At 41.3% G+C, this 22,476-nt stretch overlaps 2 protein-coding genes across 6 annotated transcripts; both read left to right on the forward strand.

Moving 5' to 3' along the window:
• The first annotated feature begins 4,370 nt into the window (after positions 1 to 4,370).
• Positions 4,371 to 7,962, forward strand: LOC4338044 (uncharacterized). Of its 2 annotated transcripts, none has more exons than XM_015783918.3 (2): positions 4,371 to 4,652; positions 6,686 to 7,962. In XM_015783918.3, the coding sequence occupies exon 2, from the start codon at positions 6,798 to 6,800 to the stop codon at positions 7,803 to 7,805; it is 1,008 nt and encodes a 335-aa protein (XP_015639404.1). In that variant the 5' UTR covers positions 4,371 to 4,652; positions 6,686 to 6,797; the 3' UTR covers positions 7,806 to 7,962. The 2 variants fall into 2 exon arrangements, with proteins under 2 accessions (XP_015639404.1, XP_015639405.1); XM_015783919.3 differs by lacking the exon at positions 4,371 to 4,652 and adding an exon at positions 6,426 to 6,550.
• A 5,563-nt stretch (positions 7,963 to 13,525) lies between these two features.
• On the forward strand, positions 13,526 to 20,325 carry LOC4338045 (diacylglycerol O-acyltransferase 1-1-like). Of its 4 annotated transcripts, none has more exons than XR_010741206.1 (17): positions 13,526 to 14,035; positions 14,764 to 14,844; positions 14,955 to 15,028; positions 15,118 to 15,193; positions 15,405 to 15,472; positions 15,702 to 15,825; positions 16,227 to 16,325; positions 17,089 to 17,190; positions 17,272 to 17,408; positions 17,581 to 17,662; positions 17,795 to 17,815; positions 17,926 to 18,009; positions 18,181 to 18,243; positions 19,193 to 19,240; positions 19,346 to 19,408; positions 19,568 to 19,621; positions 19,703 to 20,214. XR_010741206.1 is itself a non-coding variant. In NM_001420252.1 (16 exons), the coding sequence occupies exons 1-16, from the start codon at positions 13,616 to 13,618 to the stop codon at positions 19,805 to 19,807; spliced, it is 1,617 nt and encodes a 538-aa protein (NP_001407181.1). In that variant the 5' UTR covers positions 13,531 to 13,615; the 3' UTR covers positions 19,808 to 20,325. The 4 variants fall into 4 exon arrangements, 1 of the variants encoding a protein (NP_001407181.1); XR_001546044.3 differs by lacking the exon at positions 17,926 to 18,009 and adding an exon at positions 18,631 to 18,667; XR_010741205.1 differs by lacking the exon at positions 17,926 to 18,009 and adding an exon at positions 18,590 to 18,667 and having other exon boundaries at positions 19,703 to 20,105.
• The last annotated feature ends 2,151 nt before the right edge of the window (positions 20,326 to 22,476 follow it).

Raw genomic sequence — 22,476 nt, forward strand, 5'->3', positions numbered from 1 at the left:
AGTAAGTTCTATGATAGAGCCTACTACTAACAATTAGTAATGTTCAATATACCTTGAGATAATTTAGTTACAAGGTTATCTCTTAAAGCTGTACACTTTGCGCCTGTTTGGTAGAGCTCCAACTCCTGAATTAAGCTCCAGGAGTTAGGTTGTGGAGCAGTCTAAACCCAGCTCCACATCTCTAGTTTATTTTGTGAGAGCGTTCAACCCAGCTCCACTCCAATTTTAGGTGGAGTTGAAACTGTTTGGCTGAACGTCAACTCTAAGAAAGGTGGAGGTGGAGGTAGAGCTATACTAAACAATTCCCCCCCTCTCTCTAACTTATCTATTTACCCTCTTAGCTAGTTCTTGCATGAGAAGTTGAAATCACACTCACTTTTTTCTTCTTTCTTAATTATCTCCCATCCACATATATATGTATAATAACATAATGCAATTAAGGAGTCCACAAATTAACCCACTATATTACGCTTGCCGCTTGCGCTTATCCTGCCATATGTTTTATTTGTTGTATAGACTTGAATGTTGGTTTGCGACGACTGTCCTAGTTGGTGCTTTAATTTCACCGTATAATAGGTTTCAGAGGAGTCAAGAGGTGTGTATATACATATTTCTCAGACACAGGTGCACAGCTAACGATCGATAGAGGTATAATTTTATATTCTGGATCGATGTTCAATGCTTGTATCTTATATATCCTATTGGAAAATGTATATATAATCGAATAATCCTTAAAAAGAAGTACTTTTAGTCTTCAAAGAACCGAGTAATTCGGTCAAATAAGAAGAGGGGGCAGCTGGAATTTTCTTGACTTTATAATACTTGTTTTGTTACATGAAAAAGGTCAGAGTGTTTTTCAGATGTGCCTTTTTTGTGTTCACTGCTGCAAACTGACTTGTTTGCTATTTTTGGGTCAGAAATTAAATAAGCTGAATATTTAAGACTTTAGGTGCTAAATTATATTAAGCAGGATATGCATCTTGATATCACGCGGTCTGAACATGATAAGATATGTCCTAAATACTTCCACCAGGCCAGTGAACATGATCCTTACTAAAGTACTCCCTCCGTTTCGAAATGTTTGACGCCGTTGACTTTTTTAAACATGTTTGACCGTTCGTCTTATTCAAAAAATTTAAGTAATTATTAATTTTTTTTCTATTATTTGATTCATTATTAAATATATTTTTATGTAGGCATATAATTTTACATATTTTACAAAAGTTTTTGAATAAGACGAACGGTCAAACATGTGCTAAAAAGTCAACGGTGTCAAACATTTCGAAATGGAATGAGTAATTTGAATTCAGTAGTCTTTCCAACTAAGGGGCCAACCATCTCCAACGCCTTCGTTTGTTTGATTTTAGGCTAATGAAGCCCATTTGACACTGGCAACGGGAATTCGTGGTAGCGAACGTAAGGTAAGGTAAAACCGATGGTATAACGCAAACTTGATAAAGTTAGTGGTATAGGCAAATCCAGAGGGTGGTCCCAGTGGTCTCAGGACCATCCAAAATATCATAGCCAAATGCATATATACAATGTGTAAAGAAATTTTTGCCAAAAAGAAAACTAACTTATTAATATGATGCATATTTGAATAATTTATACTTCTAACCTTATTATATTTAGGGTATTGATTTTAAAAAGGTATATAAGTTGGGTCACCAATATAAAAATCCTAGATACGCCACTCAATAGTAGATCGTAGAATTATGATATGTTGAATAGTCCCACATTAGTTGTGTAAGGGCAAGGGACCTGATATATAAGTGGGGGAGCTCATCACCTCAATGGCTAGCTTTTAGGATAGGGAAGACCCTTTACGATCCTACAATTGGTATCAGAGTCTGGCTAATTCAATATCTCTGGCCCGAGGGACGTAGTGTGTGAAGGCCTAATGGACCGTGAGTGCCTGCGGCCTACAGGGCTCGTATACCTGAGGAACCATGGGGAAACGGTGAAGTGGCCGCGAAGGGCTGAGGGGCACCAATGTGTGAAGGGGGAGAGGCCTAATATACAAGTGGGAGAACTCCTCACCTTAATTGCTAGCTTCTGGAATGGGGAAGACCCTTTACGATCCTACATGATACACACAGTTGATGCTATTTAGGATAGGTTTATCTATAACATTTTCTTTTGCAAGCTTTATTTGTTATCTGTGAGTATTTTATTTCATATTGATTATTACTCTTGACACAGCACACGGTTTTGAACACCAAACAGTTGGCAACACACAATTACAGCTGAGTTCGAAAATTATTTTCTAATATATTCAAAGCTTTAGCTCACAAGATAGAGTCAAATCTATCAAGGCTTCTGTAATAATCAAGGAATGTGTGTGTGTGAATACTTCCTTTTTAGAAGCAAAGCAAGGGTGTGCTTAACTGTGTTTTAGAAGCTTCCATTTGCTAATTGACTTGCATACTAATTAAGCTAGTATGCTCTGTCATGCTATCAGCTGATGATGATGTTATCTCCATGCCGACCAGAATATCCGTGTTGTCTCGAGTTGGCAAACGTGCAAATTTATATATCTTTGCATACCGTGTGTTATCTCTTTGTATCCAAGCTGTAGATAGGGTTTCCAATTAGCTCAATTTGACTTGGAACTCATGAACTGCATGTAGCCGCTTTGTACCATTTCTAGAAACCCCAATTAGGACTATATGCATGTATGCTAATTTATAGTCCTATTAAAAAAATATATAGTTTGATCAATGTACATGTTTAATTTGTTGCTGTCTCTCCTTGGTCACAACAGTGATGTTTCGTGGCCACTAAATCCTACTATCTATGTTCCAATATAAGTACGACTTCTGCGTGTTTTTAAAAATGAATCTGAATATTTATATTTTGGAACGGAGGATTATCTTTTTATATCACGGTGAAACAATATTTCTATAGGTTTTATAACATACTAATACGAGTAACTAGAAATAGCCTGAAAATTATGAAAAAGAAAGGCAAATTGTTTAACCTGAGTTCGTCTTTGGAACATAAGGAATTTAATAGGATTTTCACAAGTATCATTTCAGTTACTGCAAAAAAAAATCCTTAAAATTTGTTGTGTTCCAAAGGAGGCCTAATACTAGATATATACATTGCAATGTCTATATGTAAAAATTTGAAATCCTTTCAATGAGAATACTGTATCTTTACTTTTGAGTGAGAGAGTTCAGGATACTAAGTCACAACTTACATGAAAAAGCTCTCTTTTCACTCGTAATGTAGAGAGTTTGTCACCTTCAGAAGCAAAGGTGTCATTGCCTTTCATCTTGGGGAGATAAAACGATATGATGTTACCCATGTACCTCTTCAAGCCCAAAGGGCATAAAAATGCTCTTAGTTTATGTTACAACTTACAAGTGATCCAGCCTGCATGAAGCACCAGGAGAAAATTTTGGGCCCATCATTGTACTAAGTTGCATTGGGGCTATGTTTATGGTTACTTTATGGGCTCTATAAAGATTAGACTAGTTAACAATGCTTTATTGGGCTTAGACCAGTTTGTTGGTTTGGGTTGCACTGTGGGCCATCAATTGAGTTGTAGGGAGATATATGGACTGCCAACCCAACTATGAATTTGTTTCCAGAAAAAAAAACAATTAAATTTTGGACCATTGATGTTGATCAGACGGTCCATGACCTTCTCCTCTTCCGTGGGTAACCCTAGAGTAGCTCATTGTATCACTCATGCCCCTAGACAATAAAGGCGCGCCGCGCCACTCTCTACCTACCTCTTCATTCCTCTTTCTTGCATGTTGACTCCCTCGCTATGTCCTATCCCCATTTCGCTTTCTTCAACGCTAGCAGAAATCCCCTATGGGTCCTGCTTCCTCATCCCAACATCTCCCAGTACTAGATTTGTTGTTGTCTCATAACTACTTTTTCTCGTAGACTTCATAAGCGACCCTACTCACTATCAGTTTCCTCATGCGGGGCCTCAACAACGCCATTGTTGCCTCACCATGCATCTCAAGGTCGTCAGAGCAACCATCCCTCTAGGCCCGACGAGATCCGATGCTACAATCATCACCAGAGTATAGACCTAACGTATTTAGTAAGGTTAGAATAGTTTTTACCCCTTTTTTCTTTAACTCTTGTCCAAAGCAATGTTTGACAAATCCCATAAGCTTTTAGAACAAAGATTTATTGATTCTACAAATAATTTTAGAAAGAAAAAACAATCAACTTTGGGCCATTGATGTTGATCAAACGGTCCGTGATCTTCTCCTCTTCCACGGGTAATCCTAAACTAGCCCATTGTATCACTCGTGCACCTAGACAATAAAGGCACGCCACGCCACCCTCTACCTACCTCTTCTTTCCTCTTTCTTTTGCGCTGGCACCCTCTGCTATATCCTATCCCCATTTCCCCTTCTTCAACACTGGCAAGAATCCCCTCTTCGTCCTCCTTCCTCATCTCCGATGTCTCCCCCTACTAGATTTGTTGTTTTTCCTAACTACATTTGCTCATGAACCTCATAAGTCACCCTGCTCACTATTAGCTTCCTCATGCGGGGCCTCAATAACGCCATCACCACCTCACCATACATCTCAAGGTCGTCGAAGCAACCATCCCTCTAGACTTGGGAGAAAATCTGAGGCTACAATCATCACCGGAGTACAGATCTGACACACTTAGTAAGGTTAGAATAGTTTTTTTCCTTTTCTAAACTTTTGGTCAAAGTGATGTTTGACAAATCTCATAAGCATTTTATAACAAAGATTTATTGATTTAGCGAAAACCGATACCAATCCTACAATGTAGGTTCACTTGGCTACCTATAAAACTTAACCGTACTTATTATTTGACTCTACAATCCTATAAAATAGAATTTGGCATACATTAGTGCATACTTCATACAATTTATATCATTTATGTATATAAAAAAAAAGTTATGCCTCCTCTATATTCCTCTTTCTTTATTAAGACTATCTTTTTTCTACTGAGTTTTACTTAAATCTGATCTCCATCCTTTGACACCGCCATAGTGACCCTTCTGATCTTGCCTAGTACTGCCAAGTCATAATCATTTACGCATCAATGTCTCCTAGCTTCTTGCCTCCTTTCTTCTTTCTTTTTTTTCCCAGCGTCCTTCCATCTCCCATTTCACTAAATCAATCCCTACGTTTGAAGAGATGCCTAGGTTGATCGGCGTCGATGAGGTGAAAACAGGACAACAAGATCAGGGGGGAGAATGTTGGATTTTTTTTTCTTTAGTGTCGTGTCGTGTACCATGTTTCGCGACGTCTGATGTGGCATTTGTCGCTACTCGAGTGTGATGTGGGGATCATGGCATCATGCCCACCTCGTTTTGTTACTTCTTAAAATAGCAAATCAAAGATAAAAACCTAAAAGCAGTCGCTTTACCGCAGCACCAAACACCTTGTGTGCATTACTCTGTTTTTTGGAACTTCAATCTCAGTTCGAGGTAGATTGCTAGGATCCTAGTTTAAGTCCTGTAGCTCCACCACTTGACTATAATAAAGAAAGATCACCGGAAGAGCGAACCTGACGTCTCATGAATTAGTTTTTTTTTAAAAAAAAACTCATAATTTTATTTATATTTATGAGGATTATAAATAGAGTTGAAGGGAAATAACATCCCCAATACCAAAGAATAAATTTTATAAAATTACGGATACTTTGACTAAATTATCACATCATATTTAACAATAAATTTATCAAAAAATGTCCAAGTTTGAGTTATTAATGTCCAAGTTTTGTTATTAACTTGATATTAAACATGTAGTTTTGTGATAAATTTGTTATTAAATCTGTAGTTTTGTGATACACCATCTTAAATATGTAGTTCTATGACAAATTTAGTGCTAAATATGTAGTTTCATGATACATCATGTTAAATATGTAGTTTTATGATAATTCAGCTAAAATACTTGTAATTTTGTGAAATTTACTCAAAGATAAAGCATACATAGCAACACCATCCATTCATCCATTCAGAAAGTAAAGCCAACTGAAGTAAGAAAAAACTTAGATAATTAGATTTCAATTGTGCAATTGTTGATGCGACCGATTCAAAGGCTACAAAAATAGAGATGCACTTGATAAGACAGTGGTAAGGGTGTGTAATTTTAACCCTGAGATCCCGTTTTCGATCCTCAACACGCTCAAATTTCTTCTTTAAAAGAATGTTTGGAGGGACATCTCTCCCTCCAAATCACCTTGTTTTTAAAGGCTACAAAATTGAGCAAAATTTAGGCCATAGAAAGGGAGAAGCTCAAATGAGTTCCAGGATGGCATGCACACGCTGTTGTTGGGTTTTCTTCCTCCTTGTTTCGTTTCATGGTTTCCATGCCAAAAGTAGTCCGGCCACCAGCGAAGACGGCAGCGCCCATTTTTTGCCTCCAATTAACGGCCTTCTTCCTCCTCCGATCGTCGCCCAGCATATAAAAGCACAGCACCCTCGCGCCAATGCCTCTTGTCGGAGCTCCATTTCTTTGGCTTGTTCATCCTCGAGCTCCGGCCATTCCCCCCCCCCCCCCCCGTACCCATGCCCACCTTCTTCTTCATCGATCGCAGGTAAGATGATGCTGATCTCGCGCAAAGATTTGGTTTCTTTTTTTCCCAATTTGTGTTAACGCTAATGTTTTCTTTGATTTGTCGTGTCCGTTTTGATATTGATTTGATTGGTTTTGTTGTGTGAATTGTTTTCAGATCAGCGGCGTCATCGCCGCCGATTGCGATCGTGATCAACAAGGGACGGCAGCGCGGCGGCGGCGGCGAACAGAGGAGGTAGCGATCGGTGACGACCTTGCCGGACGTGTCAATGGAGTCCATGGATCATGGCGGCGGCGGTGCTGGCCTGCTCGCGGTGGCTGCGGCGCCGGCGCCGGCGGCGGTGCTGACGACGATGCATGGGCGCGAGCTGTCGCACTCCTCCTGCTCCTTCTCGTCGGCGGCCGCGTCGCTGTCGTCGCCGTCGTCGTCGACGTCGTCGAGGAGCTACCACGCTGCGATGTCCGGCAAGTCGCTGTCGTGCGAGAGCATCCCGGAGATCATGGACAAGCAGTCGTCCTTCTCCTCCTCGGCGTCGTCCTACGAGAGCTTCATCCAGCTCGAGGCGGCCGACCTCGACCGCATCACCGCGGCGGCGGCGGCGACGCGGGCACCGGCCGTGCAGACGATGATGGCGTCGCACGAGCAGCAGCAGCTCGCCGTCGCCGGCGGCAGCGGAGGGTATGATCCGAAGAGGCTCCCGTCGTCGATTTTCCGGACGGGGTCGACGAGCTCCGGCGGCGGCGGCGGCGGCGGCGACTGGAGCGTCGCCTCCAACGACTCGCTGTTCAGCATCAACCTCCGCCACTCCGGCGACCTCAGCGCGCGCTACAACAGCAGCAACCACAGCAGCAGCGGCGACCTCTTCTACGACGCCTCCGGTGGAGGGTTCCACCGCATCCCCTCCTCTACCTCGGCCGCCGCCGCCGCCGCCGCCGCCGGCGGCGGCGGCGGGGGCGGGGGCCTTTGCGTGAGCGGCTCCTGCGCCAGGTGCACCACCATCGCCGCCGGCAAGAACAGGAAGTCCGTCCGGTTCGCCCCCGACGCCGAGATCGTCTCCGGCGAGATCACCAACCCCTCCGCCGTCTTCCCCACGGAGGCGGCGGCGCCGGCGACGGAAGGGAAGGAGGCGGCGAAGAGCCCGGACGCGGCGGCGCAGGGAGGGTGGTGCCTGTTCCGATGCTGCTGGCCGTCGCCGCCGTCGGTGTGGTGGCCTCGATGCGGGTGCGGCGGCGGCTGCGGCGTGTTCTGCTGCGGCGGCGAGAATTGCCGGTGCTAAAATTTGGCGGGAGATTGGGGGCATTGCGCGCCAATGTAGGGCGATTTGAACGCGATCTTGGTTTTGAATGTGTTGCGATGTTGTTGAAGTGAACCGACCAGAATCTGCGTGTATGTAGACAAGGTTTTTATTATAGAGATATTTGGTGATAAACAAACAACCGTGCAATTCACTGCTGTCCACCAGGGTTAAACCTTTAGTTTAGCCGATTTGATCGGTGCTCACCGAAATATTTCAATCCAAAATTTTGAATAAAATTTAGTTGAATTTGAACAAATATTACCAAAATTTATGGAAAAATTAAAAAAATTAAAAATTTCGGCCGAAATAATATCGTATCGGAGGGGTCCGAAATTTTTTCCGGAATTTCCAACCACACTGTCCACCGTTTTATGGAAACCGACCGAAAACCGGTAAAAACCGAAAATATAAACTTTCGTTAATGCCATACAAAATCCGGCTAATACCGGTCGGCTTTTACAAACCGAGTACCAATGGTTTGTGGTATTTGGTCTACTTTGTTTTCATTGCTCATGATCGATGTGTTAGTGTGATCATGGGCTGATGATGTTCATGCTCTCTACTCTTCTCTATATTTATCCCTTCCTTTCTGGTTTACATCTATGTTTTCTGGTCTTGCTAATACACGTTTATGTTTTCAAATTGCATTTTAACGAACACCGCCAATGGTTTGCAATAACTCCCCCTATTTTTATATTAAAAGTTGATTTATTGGTGCATAACCAGAAATCAACTCATTTTCGATGGATGGTGCATCATCTTGACTTACCAGCCACAACCAAAATTTAAATTTTTAAACGCAATTTTAGAGTTCTTTTGTCATCAAATTTTGTTTTCCCGTCTTGGCTTTTAAACCTATTAAAAAGAGACATAAAAGTTTTTCCTATTTTTCATATTTGCTATTTGATAGTTGACTGCTTTACTATGGGTTGGGCAATTGACCGTGTGAGTTGTCCATTGTGTGTTGTGATTTGTGCGTGTTATCTGGTTCGGAAACTGTACTGATTGGTTGTACTAGTACCTTTGACTTTAATTGGCATCATTTTGCCTTTTTTTTTCTAAGATTGACTGTGTACCCGTGAAGTGGAGACGAAGAGTCTAGCACTAAGTGACGAGGCGATGAGAGAGTTGATTCATTCATTTAAATTCTCTAGCTACATGAGGCGAGGAGGCGAGTCGATGAGGCGATGTCTCGCGCTGAAGATTGTGCTCTAGGGCATGGCATGTGGTGTGATGGCCTTGGGCACAACTCAATAGGGGCATAGGATTGGGCACATGTGCATATAGACCCCAAAGTCTTAACCTTTGCATAAAAGCCCAATTCTAGTTCGCAGGACGTAGGATAACGCGAGGCAGCCTAAACTAATCTAACGATATTCTCTTGTCCTTTTTATCCTTTTCTCTTCCTTGATATACATCATCGGCGGTTGCTCTCAGACGCTCTGTGCCACCTATTCCTCCAAAATCAAAGCAACAACCAATTTGTACTATTATTAAGTCCTCAACAAGCTAATAAATAGCGTTCATGGCAGGCGCTATAGTGGTAGTAGCCTCTACCGCTACCTCTATGATGTAGCAGACTGGAAATAGCATGTTGGAACTTAGTGGCTACTATTTTGATTTAGCGGGCTGCTATAGTGGTCACGATTCGATTTAGCAAGCAGTTACAGTGTGAGCATATTTTATATAACCACTAAATCATAATAAATGACGAGCTTGCTAGTTGTTTTGTCTCCCAAAGTATTGTATTATTGTGAGTAGTCACATCTAACAAGTAGAATATCATGTTTTCTTCTTAATTTAGTTTATGTTGGAACAAGACACCAACTTTTCAAGTGCTACTAAATCTCTACTTATCCTTATAGGTTATACTGTATTGATATATCACTAGTTTGTTTCTTACTTGCTTTGTTAGTGTTTTATAATGTCATTATTCATTTATTCATGATGTATACTCTCAAATATGTGTGATAATTAAATGCCTCTACAGGAACTTAGTGTCCCCTATGCGTGACCCACTACATAGGCACCAATCCACTACCGACCCACTATATGCTATTTATTAGCTTGGTCCTCAATTTTCTCAGTTTCTCTGATTGCAATTAATTTACTTCATAATATTCCTTTAGATGTGTTTGGATGGTTTATATGAAATGAAACATAGAAATTTTGGATGAAATTGTTGTAGGATCGAACAACAAGAACTAAGCCAACAAGAGGGGGGGTGAATGGTTGGAGTACCCAAAAACCAAAACTTTTAGCAGAATTATAAGTTACCCTCGAATCGATGTAGATCAGTCTGACCGGAGTTGTCCCATCGGTCTGACCGTGCTTGTGCCGCCGGTCTGACCGATGTAGGTCACCCGGTCTGACCGCCCTAGAGTCTTCTCTGCCTTCTGTCGCCGTCGCCAGTCTGATCATTGTATACTCGCCGGTCTGACCATCGCAATGCCACCGGTCTGACCGTCGCAATGCCGCCGGTCTGACCGCCGGTGTCTCGCCGGTTAGACCGCCGAACCCGAGCAAACACAAATTGAAGAACTCTTGATGTAGATGGCAACTTTATTACTTCTATCTATGTTTACAAAGTGCAACAACAACACTCCTCACGAAAATCTCGACTAAACTCGAAACCCTAACTAATCTCTCAACACAATGCTCTCAAAAGCGATACAGGGAAGCCTCACGCTCCCTCTCTATTTATACATGAGATAGGCAGCCTAAAGCCACGAACCAAACTCATACAAGAAGTCCTAATTCACCTAGGAAACCTTTCCGTATAAAAAACCAACTTTACAAACTTCAATCATACCAAATTTGGACTCCTTCCAAATTTGACTCCGCATCCCATACGTACACAATATCTCCATCGTATGCCAGATGGAATCTTCACCAACCACGTGCATTGATCTTTAGCCTAAGTATCCCGCATGATATCTGACCGTCCGGACGTCACCTTATCTCCAAGTTGACTCCCGATCCATCACCGGAAATACTCTCCTGAGGCATCAAGGCACCTACACATGAATCAAACAAAGAAACCATATTCCGAGACCAAACTATCTCCAACTTGACTCATTGTTAGCAAACAACAGTATTACATACGCATAGTATCCATCTAGAAGCCATAAACACGAAACATCCACGGATATCCAATGAAACAACCCGAAACCGAAACCGACACAGAGTCGGCCGGTCAGACCGCGGGCTGGCCGGTCAGACCGCTCGCATAGCACCGGTCTGACCGGCAACTAGTGCCCGATCTGACTGGACCCGACAATTAGCAACACCTGTAAATCACCTGCAAATCCAAGCATGTCCAAAACCACTTCACTAATAATCTCCAAATATCAAAACCAATAATCTCAGCTGCCAATTGTTCATCACAGAATAAGAATCAAACACACTTTGATTTTACAATTGTTTTGTGAAAGAGAGAATAGCGGAGAATGCATGTGACTTCTCACAGAAAAATAAAAACATGATGTATGCATCCATGCTTAGATTCGTATGGAATTAAGACATACTAGGAGTCAAATTCATAATAATTTTACCAATGATATTCCTTTGATCCTAAATAAGATCGAATGAAAATTTTTCCAATGATTGAAATTCTAAAAGTTCCTTTGAAATGACTTAAATTGAAAGGAACCATTAAGATTTAGCACTAATTCAATCATAAAACTCTAAAATTCTATGAATCCAATAGAATGATAATATTAGTATTTAAACCATAAAAGCTACAGTTTTGTGATACCATTGAGCTAGCTTGGATTGCATCTATTCTCAACCATGCAAAAAAAAAGAAAGAAAGCAAAGCAAAGCAAAAAATTTAATAAAGTTGGTTGTGGTTTGTTGTCAATTTTTTTTGGTAAAGTTAGTACAAAGCTTTTGTTTAGCCTTTCCAAAATATTGGCATTTTCAAATGTTTAGCAAAATATTACCATTACCCTTTTTTAGGTAAGGTTGAGAATGGATGCAATTCAAGCAAACCCTTTGTTATTGCATCTGTAGTTTTGTAATAACTTATTCTAAATTTTTGGTTTATGATAGATTTGTTATTAAATTTATAGTTTTACAATATACGTCTTAAAGAGCTCCAACTTCTAAATCTAATTATAGCATAGTCTGGAGTGTAACTGTTGAGCGGCTCGAACCCCACTCTACCCCGTTTATTTATTTTTCAGCCCACACAACCCACTTTATTCTGTTTTCAAGTGCAGTTGAAACCGTTTGGTTGGGTTCTAACTCCAAAAGCGATGGAACTAGAATCATGCCAAACATGTTGGTATCATGATAGTTCAATTTTGCAAAATAGACTCATGTGTAACCACAAAGAAATTAAAGAAATACTAAGGTTGAGTATGAATCAACTTTTTTGTTTGGCTTGTATCTCGTTTCCATAAACACGCTTCCCGAACTGCTAAACGATATGCAAAACTTTCTATATAGAAATTTGTTTTTAAAAATCAAGTAGATCCATTTCTCAAGTTTATGATAGTTACTACTCGATTAATCATACGTTAACGATTGTTTTCGTTTTGTGTGTTGCGGAAAAACCAAGCTAATTTTCCTTGTCGAACGAAGCCTAAAACAATGCACTTAAACCCGAATATAAAATACGTGAGAGTATTGGAACTAGTTGATTGCTCGTCTTTCTCTATTAGCTTAGTATTTTGTGTGAAATTGATCGATGCATGTCACTCAATACGGTATCAGAACCATATATCTCAAGTATGAATCTAGGTTGGCACACAATTAATCAAAAAAAAATACAATCCACTTCTATTCCACGTGTGGAGATTATGAGTACTATATACCCACATAGTTGGTTTATCGGACTGGTTATAGGGGATATTTTATATCTCTATAATATGTAACGGATTAAGACTTGGGCATTATGTTTCCTTAAGTATTAAAGGAAACAGCCTACAATCCTGGATTCAGAATATTGTAAAATATATGTTGTATTTAGTTAACTTTTATATGTAATCCTGCCTTCCTGACCTATATAAGATGGGTAGTAGGCCCCCTTAAGGATATAACCACACTTAAGATCATCAGATCAATACAACACCCGACAGGTAGAAATCTCAAACAACACCCGACAAGTAGAAATCTCAAACATGAGAATGGTGTTACCTATTGACAAGGGCCTAAACTTTTATAATTTTTTTGCAATTCAATCCATCTACTTTAGCTCTCGTGCAGTATGCCTTCTTGTATTGCCGATTAGTAGCATCGACACCATGGCTGAGATATGAGGGAGCCTTCTCATGTAACTGGATGTATTGAAATATATTAGTGAATTGTCCGTCTTTTTTAGTAACTTCCATTTTTTATTGGAATGGTACGTAACTCAACAGAGTTATTTATATCTAGTTGACTCCGTTAACGTGTACTACAACAACATACAGTACCATAGTAACAAAGACACCAAACGCAACCGCTCTAGAAAGATGAGCGGTCACCTCGGCTTACTTACGCAAGTGAAGTACTACTACGACTAATACTTCCCTTCTTCCTACCTTTCCCTACCTGCTCTGCTCTCTCTCACGAACACAGAGAATCATTCCCCGCACATCGAATCCCACACTCACCGACGCGTGGGCCCCAATCACTCCCGCACATCACTGACACGTGGGCCCCACGCACCCAGAGCCAGAGCCCAGAAAGGCCTCGTCCTCCTCCTCCTCTCTGATTCGTCACCGCCACCGCCGCGTCGTCCCGCGTCTCTCCTCACCTCTCGTCTCCCTCGCGACGTCTCCCCTTCTCCCTCCACCCCTCCAATGGTGGGCTCCGATGGCGACGGCGACGGCGGCGGAGGGGAAGCACACGCGCCGGCGGCGCCCGCGCACCACCACCGCCGGCCCCCGCGCCCGCGGGGAGGCAGCGGGGCCATCGTCGAGGGCTTCGCGGCGGCGCTCCGTCGCAGGATCCGCTCGGGGGCCGCGGCGGCCGCGCGGGCCAGCTTCGGGGGCGACTCCGGGGACGAGGCCGCCTCCGGGGAGCCCTCCTCGTCCTCGTCCTCGTCCCCGTCCCGCCGCCGTGGCGGCGACTCCAACGGGGCGGAGGCGTCCTCCGCCGCCGGGGGCGGTGGTGGCCGTGGCGGCGGTGGGGACTTCTCCGCGTTCACGTTCCGCGCGGCGGCGCCGGTGCACCGCAAGGCCAAGGAGAGCCCCCTCAGCTCCGACGCCATCTTCAAGCAGGTCAGCCCGCGCCGCTCTCCCACCCCTCCCCCCAATCCCCGTCGAAATGGGCACGCGCAATTCGATTTCCTTCCTCTTATTCCATTTAATCATCCGTTATGGTTGTCGTATAACGATAATCCAGTCGTTTCGATGTGATTGTGTTCGTGCAAGCCAAAAGGCGTGACCCATTTTTTTCCCCCTGTTCCTCGCTGACGCATGCGGGAGCCACGACGAATCTACTATTGTGTACTTGAAAGTCCTAGGTAAATAGCTCGTGAAGTTGTTCCGAGATTCGGATCTTTAATGATGCGCTGTAGGCTGTTGCACGATTTGGACATAAATCTATTAGCTCACGACATATTCATGTCTTGATTACTGCGAACGAACAGCAAAAGTCTACTGAGTTTGACACTGGTGGTTGTGGGATTGAACCACGTGACATTGTCTAGATACAACTGATAAAAGTAGGGTGGTACTTGGGTTTAGTTAATACCTCCACCTTGCAAGTGTAGTACATGAATGCTTCAGTCTTCAGCTCACATGATGCGGCCTAATGGAAAAATAAAGTATAGCTATAATTTTTTTATCCAACTAAGCACTATATTTGCGTTTTACTACTACTATCTCTTTGGTGAACTCGGACTTTTGTCTCTTTGTCCATGTATTTTAGAGCTAGCTTCATTTTCTGGAAGGCTTACAGATTACAGCTCTGTTCCCTAATACTTCTCTTTTGGCATTTCCAACAGAGTCATGCAGGCCTTTTCAACCTATGCATTGTTGTTCTAGTTGCAGTGAACAGCAGGCTTATTATCGAGAACTTAATGAAGGTTCATAGCCGCCTATTCTTATCCACTGATAAATGCTGTTCATTTTCACTTGCTTATATACATGATACTTTTCTTTATGACTTGTTTTCTTCAAATGTTCTTTTTTGCAGTATGGCTTATTAATAAGAGCTGGGTTTTGGTTTAATGATAAATCATTGCGGGACTGGCCACTTCTAATGTGTTGGTAATATATAACGACGATCAATTGTACGCTTCTATAATACCTTTTTATTTTGAAACTGATAGACTTTAAATTGTTTTTCATTGTTCCAGTCTTAGTCTGCCTGCTTTCCCCCTGGGTGCATTTGCAGTTGAAAAGTTGGCATTTAACAATGTTATTACTGATGCTGTAAGCAGAGGCCTTCTTAACCCTGTACCTTAAAACTCTACTAGTCTACAGTACTTAAATAAATGGTTTACAAGTTTTACATATTTGGTATGGATCATTCATGTACTTTGATTAGAATAGCTGGTGAATTCCCTTTTCTTTTATCTATTGAATCCCCAGAATTCCTTCCTTGAGCAAAGAATATCAACGATTTATCCATTTTCTTTTGCAGGTTGCTACCTGCCTCCATATCTTCCTTTCAACAACCGAAATTGTATATCCAGTGCTTGTGATTCTTAAGTAAGGATATGTAACCCTTCAAGTATATGACGGATCTTGCAAATTGCTGTGGAACAAGAGTTTTCTCAAACATGTTAAGAAAATGCATGTAAACATACATTGTATAATTTTTTTTTCCAAAAGAAATCAATGCATTTGTAAAATGTTTACACTAAATCTTCTATAAAAGAAAAATGTTATCGTTCTTTCATTATCATTCTAATACCAAATCCTTTTTTCCCTTGTTCAGGTGTGATTCTGCAGTTTTGTCTGGCTTTTTGTTGATATTTATTGCCTGTATTGTTTGGCTGAAGCTTGTATCTTTTGCACATACAAACCATGATATAAGGCAACTGACCATGGGCGGCAAGAAGGTACATTTCTTATTTTCTTTTTGTCAGATGTTCTTTAATGGCCCATTTGGATAAGGGGGTTCTGCCACAAGGGTAGCAAATTGCTGTCTCTCTCTTTTTATCACTTTATTTAATATATTCAGGGTGCTATGTGATGGAATTTATTTTACTTTTTGACTGAGAACTTGCTCATCTATCCATTGACTTCATAAGATTCCGCAACATAGTTTGGTAGTATTTCTGCTACAGTTTGAGGACATTGTACCCAGGGCCATTTGGTTCTAATCTACATATTTTAACTGTATATTTTCTGTTTGGCTCCTAAATAATGTCATGACTTGCTGCTTCTCTTGCTTGGCCTTTTATTTCTTACTTCTGTTATCTTATTTGACTTCTGTAGCAAATAACATTCTGTTTATCAGGTTGATAATGAACTAAGCACAGTTGACATGGATAATTTACAACCTCCAACTTTAGGGAATCTAATATACTTCATGATGGCTCCTACACTCTGTTATCAGGTATTTTTTGGGTCATTCACTCATTCTGCATGTTGATAACTTTCAGTTAATCATGCAAACATGTTCTGAAAGGTGGTGGTTCTTATTGGATGCAAACCACACCGTGCTTATATCATATTAAATAGAGGAATTTGTTACCATTGAGCATCGTTTCCTTTTTCCTGCTGCCATACAATGTTTATTTCCCGTTATTTTAATGGATTTTTATGGCACTTTCCTGTATATCTTTTAAAAGGAGGTTTCACTACAAAAATTGAATAATTTGAAGTTCAAGGATATTAGCGAGGCACTTAGAAATTAGATTTGTGCTCTTCTGAGCCTTTTTTTTGGCTGGCTTAAACTTCGTCTTCATATGTATGTGTTATTACATATTGGTTTATTCATTGGTATGTAATATTACCCTGTTATTGCTGAATACTTAGTTGTTATCATCATCTCGTTAGAAACCTTCGTATACAACATGGTCCAAAGAGGCCTTGAACTAATCATGCTCGAGAAGTTCCTTTTATTATTGGCTGAATATTTACCAGTGTCCTTATTTTCACAAATTGCAGCAATAGTTTGCCAGTAGCTCAGTTTATTAGATTAATAACAATATTCTATGTTCATATTATTGAACTTACATTTTTCTGCCGTTATTTTATTTTATTTTTAATTTCATGATACCTAGCTTTAGAAGATAACGAATTGTTTTTAACCTCATGGTACATTTTGCGGGTTCTTCGTTATTATAAATGAACTGATTTTTTCGTTATTCGTGCAGCCAAGCTATCCCCGAACTTCATGTGTTAGAAAAGGTTGGCTGATTCGTCAAATTATTCTGTACTTGATCTTTACTGGTCTTCAAGGCTTCATTATTGAGCAAGTAAGCTATTCTGTTATGTTTTGGTCTTCTAGAATACCCTCATGCACTTCTTAACCATTTATTAATTTTATATGTTTGCAGTACATAAATCCAATTGTTGTGAATTCTCAGCATCCATTGAAAGGAGGACTCCTAAATGCTGTAGAGACTGTTTTGAAACTCTCATTACCAAATGTTTACCTGTGGCTTTGCATGTTCTATGCTTTTTTCCATCTCTGGTAATTTCCATTTTCTACTTATTCATAATCAAGAAAATGGTCACTATTAGACTATAATATATTCAAAATCAATTTATTTCTGAATGCATACATTTCCTTGCATGATCCAAGCTTGTGAACAAATAATTTCTCTAACACCAGACTTACAGTTTAAACATTGATAATTGCACAGGTTAAGTATACTTGCTGAGATTCTTCGATTTGGTGACCGTGAATTCTACAAAGATTGGTGGAATGCAAAAACAATTGATGAGGTGAAAGACAATAGTTTTCAAGCTATCATTTGCTTCCTTTCTCAATCTAAAAGAAGTTAGGTAAACAGCTCTAACATTCTGTGTGATGTTTGCTCCTGCTACATGTGCGGTCGTACTTGGATGGGATCTCAGTATTGGAGAAAATGGAATATGGTATGCTTTCTTTTTATTTAAAACTGTGGTACCTTTAGGCTTAAGCAGCTGCCTACAACCAGACAAGACATGTACACCGATTTATATTTTTTTTCTTTTTTGCAAGTTAGAGCCTGTACCCATTTCAAACCAACATCCAGGAAAAATGGCAAGCCAATAGGAAATTAATGAACAAAGGGAATTCTTAACATCAGGTTTGTAGTGCAAAAGTAAACAAAGTACCAAGTAGATATATTATATAACCATAGAGGAAACAAAATCAACAGAAAATACAATTATTGTGATGGATATATTATGTTACGCTTCTCTTGTTTGTATGTTGTTGTTTTGACCAATATGATCATTAATGTTGCCTTTTTTCACAGCCTGTACATAAATGGGTTGTTCGCCATATTTACTTTCCTTGCATGCGAAATGGTATATCAAAGGTAAAACTTCTACTGTGAGTGTTTTGCTTATATTTGCATTCAATGTACTTTTTTTTTTGGATAATTGAATTCATTCCACCCTCTTAACTGAAATGTATCCGACAAACTGTAAAATACATCCTTAGCTGCATTATCAATTGCCTTACAGGACCACCCACTGAATGTTACTAGTTCCCTTGGTAGTAAGATACAAGATCTTGGCTTTGAACAACTGAATCATTCATCATTACCCTGTTGGGATCCAGTAACAAGAGGGTGGTTTGAACTGTTTAAGAAATTAGGATTAGTTTTTTTTTTAAGAATAAAGGCCAAAAGGCCCAGCTTTTATAGAAAGCCATCATGGCAGGTTCGCTGGGGAGACCAGCTCACCAGGTAGGTTCGGTGCAGGAAAAGGTGACAAAACACCGGCCGCAGGCCAGCCAGGGTAAGCCAGGAACGACATCTCACAGGGACAAAAGCAAATTCTAAAACTGAACTCCAAGTACGGCAGCAACCCAAAGCAGAGGACACAGACAGTGTCAGGCAAACTTGAAAACAGCGTATCACCAAGACACAAAAGGTCACCCAACTCCAGTTCTGGGTGGGCGAAGATTTAGCATTGCTTTTCCAACTTCTCCACTTCTTCATGGCAAAAAAGAGGCTTCCACTGCAAGAAATAGGAGATGATTTGAAAGGGAATTGTCAGTGGGGAGTAAACCAGCTTGTTTCTGAAAATCATGTTATTTCTAGTCAACCACTGGTTCCAGCAAACAGCAGCCAGAAAACCTAACTTTAATCCAATATGCTTAAAACTCACTCTACTATTGCAAAGCAGAAAGAACTCTTCAAAATTATATTTCACACATGCTGATACTGTTCGCAATGGTTGCTGTCCATCTCTATGAAAAGATTAGCTCTATTACATGGGTGATACCCGGTACTCTGTTAAGTCCTGTTGTTTTTCTTTCAGGAAGTTGCTGTCTTGATATCATTCCTTGTTTCTGCCGTACTCCATGAGGTAAACTTTCTCCCTTGTCCTTTTCAGGAACTAGTATATGTGTGAAATACCTATCTGTTATTCTTGATTGTTGAGTAAATTATGACATTTTCTGTTCTTTATCAGATATGTGTCGCTGTTCCCTGCCGCATTCTCAAGTTCTGGGCATTCTTAGGAATAATGCTACAGGTACGTGTTAAAAAAATTACACTGAATAGTATGCTGTAAAACGTGCACTCATGCAATCTCTTGTTTTTTTCCTTTCTGTATAAATAAATGTGTGCCCATTCTGCAGTATGACATAGAACTGTTCTCATGCAGTCTCCTTTTTTTCCCCCTTGTTTCCAGATCCCCCTTATCGTATTGACAGCATACCTCAAAAGTAAATTCAGAGATACAATGGTTAGCCACATTTTCCATGATTGCAATTGAAAAACTTCTGTTTTAATGTAAATCAGTTCTAACTCGTGTCATCTTTAACAGGTTGGCAACATGATATTTTGGTTCTTTTTCTGCATCTATGGGCAGCCAATGTGCCTTCTCCTGTACTATCATGATGTGATGAACAGGATTGAGAAGGCAAGATAAATGCGTGTTGCCATCTTTTTCCTCTGTTTCATTTTGTACCAGCAGAAGCACAAGCAATAATCCACATGCTAGCCATAAAACAGCATGATTCCCAACGGTGTGGTACAGCCAACCTTCCTGTTATTCTATTTTCTTGGCTGTGGTGTAGATTTAGTTTTTAACTTGTGGCTAACCGCAGGAATGCCTGTAGATAAGCATCTGTCATTCTGTCTGGCGACGTTCTCCTTATTAATGTGTAGATGTAGAACTGTTTCCGAAAACTATATATCTTGAATCTGTTATGCCTCGACGAACATAATCCTTTTGTTAAGCTTAGTTGGTACAGTCTAGAAAGGATAAGAGTCGTGGATGTACGATTTCGTCTGCCATATATCACGCTCATATTGGCACAGGTAACTTTGTCGCTACCTTCTATCTCACTCGTGGGTATGTGCATTAGTGTGTGTTGGTGCGTGGGTGCATGTTTTCCATGTAATAAAAAAACGAAAATGGACCAGTATTGCTAGACCTGTTTTGCTGCAAAGTGATATTTTCCCAAAAGCCTGCCTTAAAATGCATTCTTCTGAAGAAGACTTGATACTTGGAACAAGCAACACTATGGATACCATACCAGAGACTTGGAGTATTAGTATAACATCATTTGGCCTCAGATTTCAGCAGACATGACGAAGTAACCACGCTTGCATGCAATCTGTCATATAATGCGGGTGTGAATATGGTTATGGTTACGAGAACACAAATCGTCAAATTCAATATGGTAGTCTACTGATACCACGGACAGTGATGCCTTCATTGGACGTAGTGAGTAGAACAAACGCTTGGCTTCTTTTAATTAGAATAGAAAATTGCGACTTTACCACACTCATCCTCTCAAGTGTGTTCTTTAAAAACAGTCAAGAAACGTGGTCCAATGATGAAATCCTTATTGGTTTGGTGGTTAAATCCAATAGCTCAGGGAATCAATCAATATAAATTTTTGAGGGCTGCAAGGGTACGGCATCCCATCCAAACGGGATACTTTATATTAATGACGTTGGTCCCGCCTCAGCTTTATCCACTTATGAGTCCACGTCTTAGCGCCGCCCTACGCGCTCATGCCACAGCCGGTGGAAGAGCACGCGTGAGGCGTTAGGAGAAGGACACGACACCAGTAGTGGCTTAGGTAGCAAAGTTGGTCCCTGCAATGGCATGGTGACCCTTGTATCAACACCATATTGAGGAGAAAAAAGATGGAGATAGGAAAATGAATGGAAGGAAGAAGACGAAACAAAACGCTGGTGGTAGATGGCTAGCCACCCAGCCAAGCGGCAACGACGTACGTTCTCTCCCGATACCTTGATACCTCATACTTCGTACCTATGAGTTATCGGTTAGTAACTATAGGTATCAGCTGGTACTCGAGACATCAACCATGATACCACTGGTACCAGGTCTGAAACCTGTAGGTATCAACCATGATACCACTAGTACTAGCCCTGTGTAGGTATCAACCATGATACCACTGGTACCATGCCTGGTACTTATAGGTACCAGCCGAGCCATGGTGATATGCCGCATGCACGACATACCTGCGCACAATGTCGACGAGCAGCCGATGTCTGCAGCACCACGCCGATTGTTAATCGAAACTGCAGATCTAGCACCTTCATTTGTCTCCCCTCCATCACCACTAACAGTGGCGTGGGAGGAGGATTCGCATCGATCGACATCCTCCCCGATGGCATGACACCGAGGTGGAGGCCACGAGGGCTGGTGCGATCCATCGCCTCATTGCTAACATGGCTCAGGCGGATCCAATGACGGGAAGGCCCTAGGTATCTCTAGATCTGGTACTGGCAGCCCTCTCCCTGACTCATTGATGGTGAGGGGGGATGGAGCAGGAGGGTAGGTGAGCAGGAGAAAGGAGCACAACCCATTTTCAGGCTTCCAGCTAGGTAAGGAAGAAGAGGGGAGGAAGGAGAAGGGCGGTGGCGGAAGAAGAGGAGAGGAAGGAGAAGAGCGGTGGTGGTTGAGAGGCGTATGTGCAACTAGAAGAGCGATAGGGTGATTGGGGATCGAGTAAGGTGGAAAAGGATGCGGGCGAATAAGGATGATGAGCGCTCATTATGTATCCCGTCCCCACTCCCCCGGATTGGATACCGTAGGTTAGTTTTTCTTATTATATATAGAGCTTTCTATGGCACCCCAAAAATCTTCTCAAGAAATATGTCCATGGAAGTTACAACCAACTACTCTGAGGTTTTGGTTGAAGACTACGACTTACAAAATAACGATTTGATAAAAGAAGAAAACTACATAGAACACCAACTAAAGATAGAGAAAACAACTTGGTTAGCGAGTAACTACATAACCATTCACTAGTACGGAATACCACACACAGACCGACCTCATAGGTGAGGCTGGTTGTTGACAGTCGTTAGCGATCAGTTTCGCCCATCAATATCATCAAATTAGAGGAGAACTAAGTCATGCTTGCAATGCATATTGTGTCAAAATAAGATATATTCCACTAGCACTAGGCTTTCTAACCTCTTGCAGAGAATAAACACAAAATGGAGACGAATCGACAGCAAAACGGACGATCAATCAATCGGATGCTGTCGAGAATCAGACTTGTAGACAAGTAGGCTGAGAACACCAAACTGACACGACCAAAACAACCCAAAATT

The sequence above is a fragment of the Oryza sativa genome, chromosome 5, assembly GCF_034140825.1.
Source record: "Oryza sativa Japonica Group chromosome 5, ASM3414082v1".
Classification (NCBI taxonomy): Eukaryota; Viridiplantae; Streptophyta; class Magnoliopsida; order Poales; family Poaceae; genus Oryza; species Oryza sativa.